At 67.9% G+C, this 1,240-nt stretch overlaps 1 protein-coding gene across 1 annotated transcript; it reads left to right on the top strand.

Moving 5' to 3' along the window:
- Positions 1-198: 198 nt before the first annotated feature.
- On the top strand, positions 199-905 carry EMIHUDRAFT_233148 (hypothetical protein; the record flags this gene model as incomplete). The annotated part of the gene is made up of 2 exons (XM_005782569.1): positions 199-835; positions 871-905. The coding sequence occupies 2 exons, from the start codon at positions 199-201 to the stop codon at positions 903-905; spliced, it is 672 nt and encodes a 223-aa protein (XP_005782626.1).
- Positions 906-1,240: the final 335 nt, after the last annotated feature.

The raw sequence follows: 1,240 nt of genomic DNA, 5'->3' as shown, positions 1-1,240 counted from the left end.
TTCGGGGGGGGTTTTGAGCCGGCGGGCTTCCGATGCGGGGACAACCAAAAACACACAACCTTTTCCCGGGCTGGCCCGGAGGCTCGGCGGGCCCCGCCACCGTTGGGGCCGCACCCACCCACCCACCCACCCAACCCACCCAACCAACCCAGATTCCGTGGTCTACCCCACTTTTTCAAGAACGGGACGCGGGGTGGTATGAGAAAAAACGAGCCGCAGCGAGGTCTCTGGGGGTTGGTCGAGGGCTTGTCAGCGCTGTCACGAAATCGGTTGGACCTTCCCACGCAGCGCATGATCGTCCTGCTTGCGGTATTGGCCGCCAAGGGCGGTCCTTATCCGAGGATCGACGACAACCGCAGCTGCCCCGGCGGGCCGCACAAGACCCGCTCCGCCCTTTCCGGCTGCCGCGGCGGCGGCGGCTGCGCGGACACCTGCGAGGACAACCAGTGGAGCGAGTCATCGCTCGAGGGTGGCTCCGTGTGTGCGTGGGACGAGGGCGTCGTCCTCTACGCCGGCTTGGAAGGCCCACACGGTTACGACCGCAAGCTCCTCTGCCCGCTGTGCGCCCGCTCTGGCACCTGCGCCATCGTCCTTACGGCGGCCGCGTCTACCAGCGCCCCCATCGCAATGGAGGCGTCTATTTGGTCCCATGCCGCTGCTGGGCATGTTTGGAAGCTGATCGAGATGGGTGTCGGCGCCGGTGCCACCGTGTTGCTCGGGACATTCGCCTCGCTGAACCCAACCGCCGCTCTCGCCCGAGTGGCCTTCGCCCAGCTCGTCGGCAAAGCGGCCGCGTCTCCCACGGATCCACAACCGGCAGTCCAGCGGGGTGTTGGTGCGAAGTCCTCTCCGCTCCGGGGTGTTCGGCAGAGCTCTACGGAACCTTCTCCAAGGCAACAGTCTGAATTGCCGCAGGATCTGGCCTCGCACCTGCCCGCCTCACCGCGGCTCAGACCGCGGGGCCTGAGCAGCTCGGTGCCAGAGCCCCCGAGCCCGCCGCCGCCCTCGCCGCCGCCGCCCTCGCCGCCGCCGCCGCCTTCACCGCCTCCACCCAGCCCGCCGCCGAGCCCTTCCCCGCCCTCGCCGCCTCCGCCCTGGCTACCACCGCCCACGCCGCCGCCGCCATCGCCCCTCGATTGTCCGACCCTTTACGCGTCAGGGAGGTCAGACGCCATGGCTGAATTGAACAAATGGTGCAGCCAGCTTGTCACCAATATTGACGGACCCTGCTCAAGCTTTA

Source organism: Emiliania huxleyi, assembly GCF_000372725.1.
Source record: "Emiliania huxleyi CCMP1516 chromosome Unknown EMIHUscaffold_189, whole genome shotgun sequence".
NCBI lineage: Eukaryota > Haptophyta > Isochrysidales > Noelaerhabdaceae > Emiliania > Emiliania huxleyi.
Note: the sequence above shows the minus strand (reverse complement) of the source record. Positions and strands in the feature narration are given on the sequence as shown.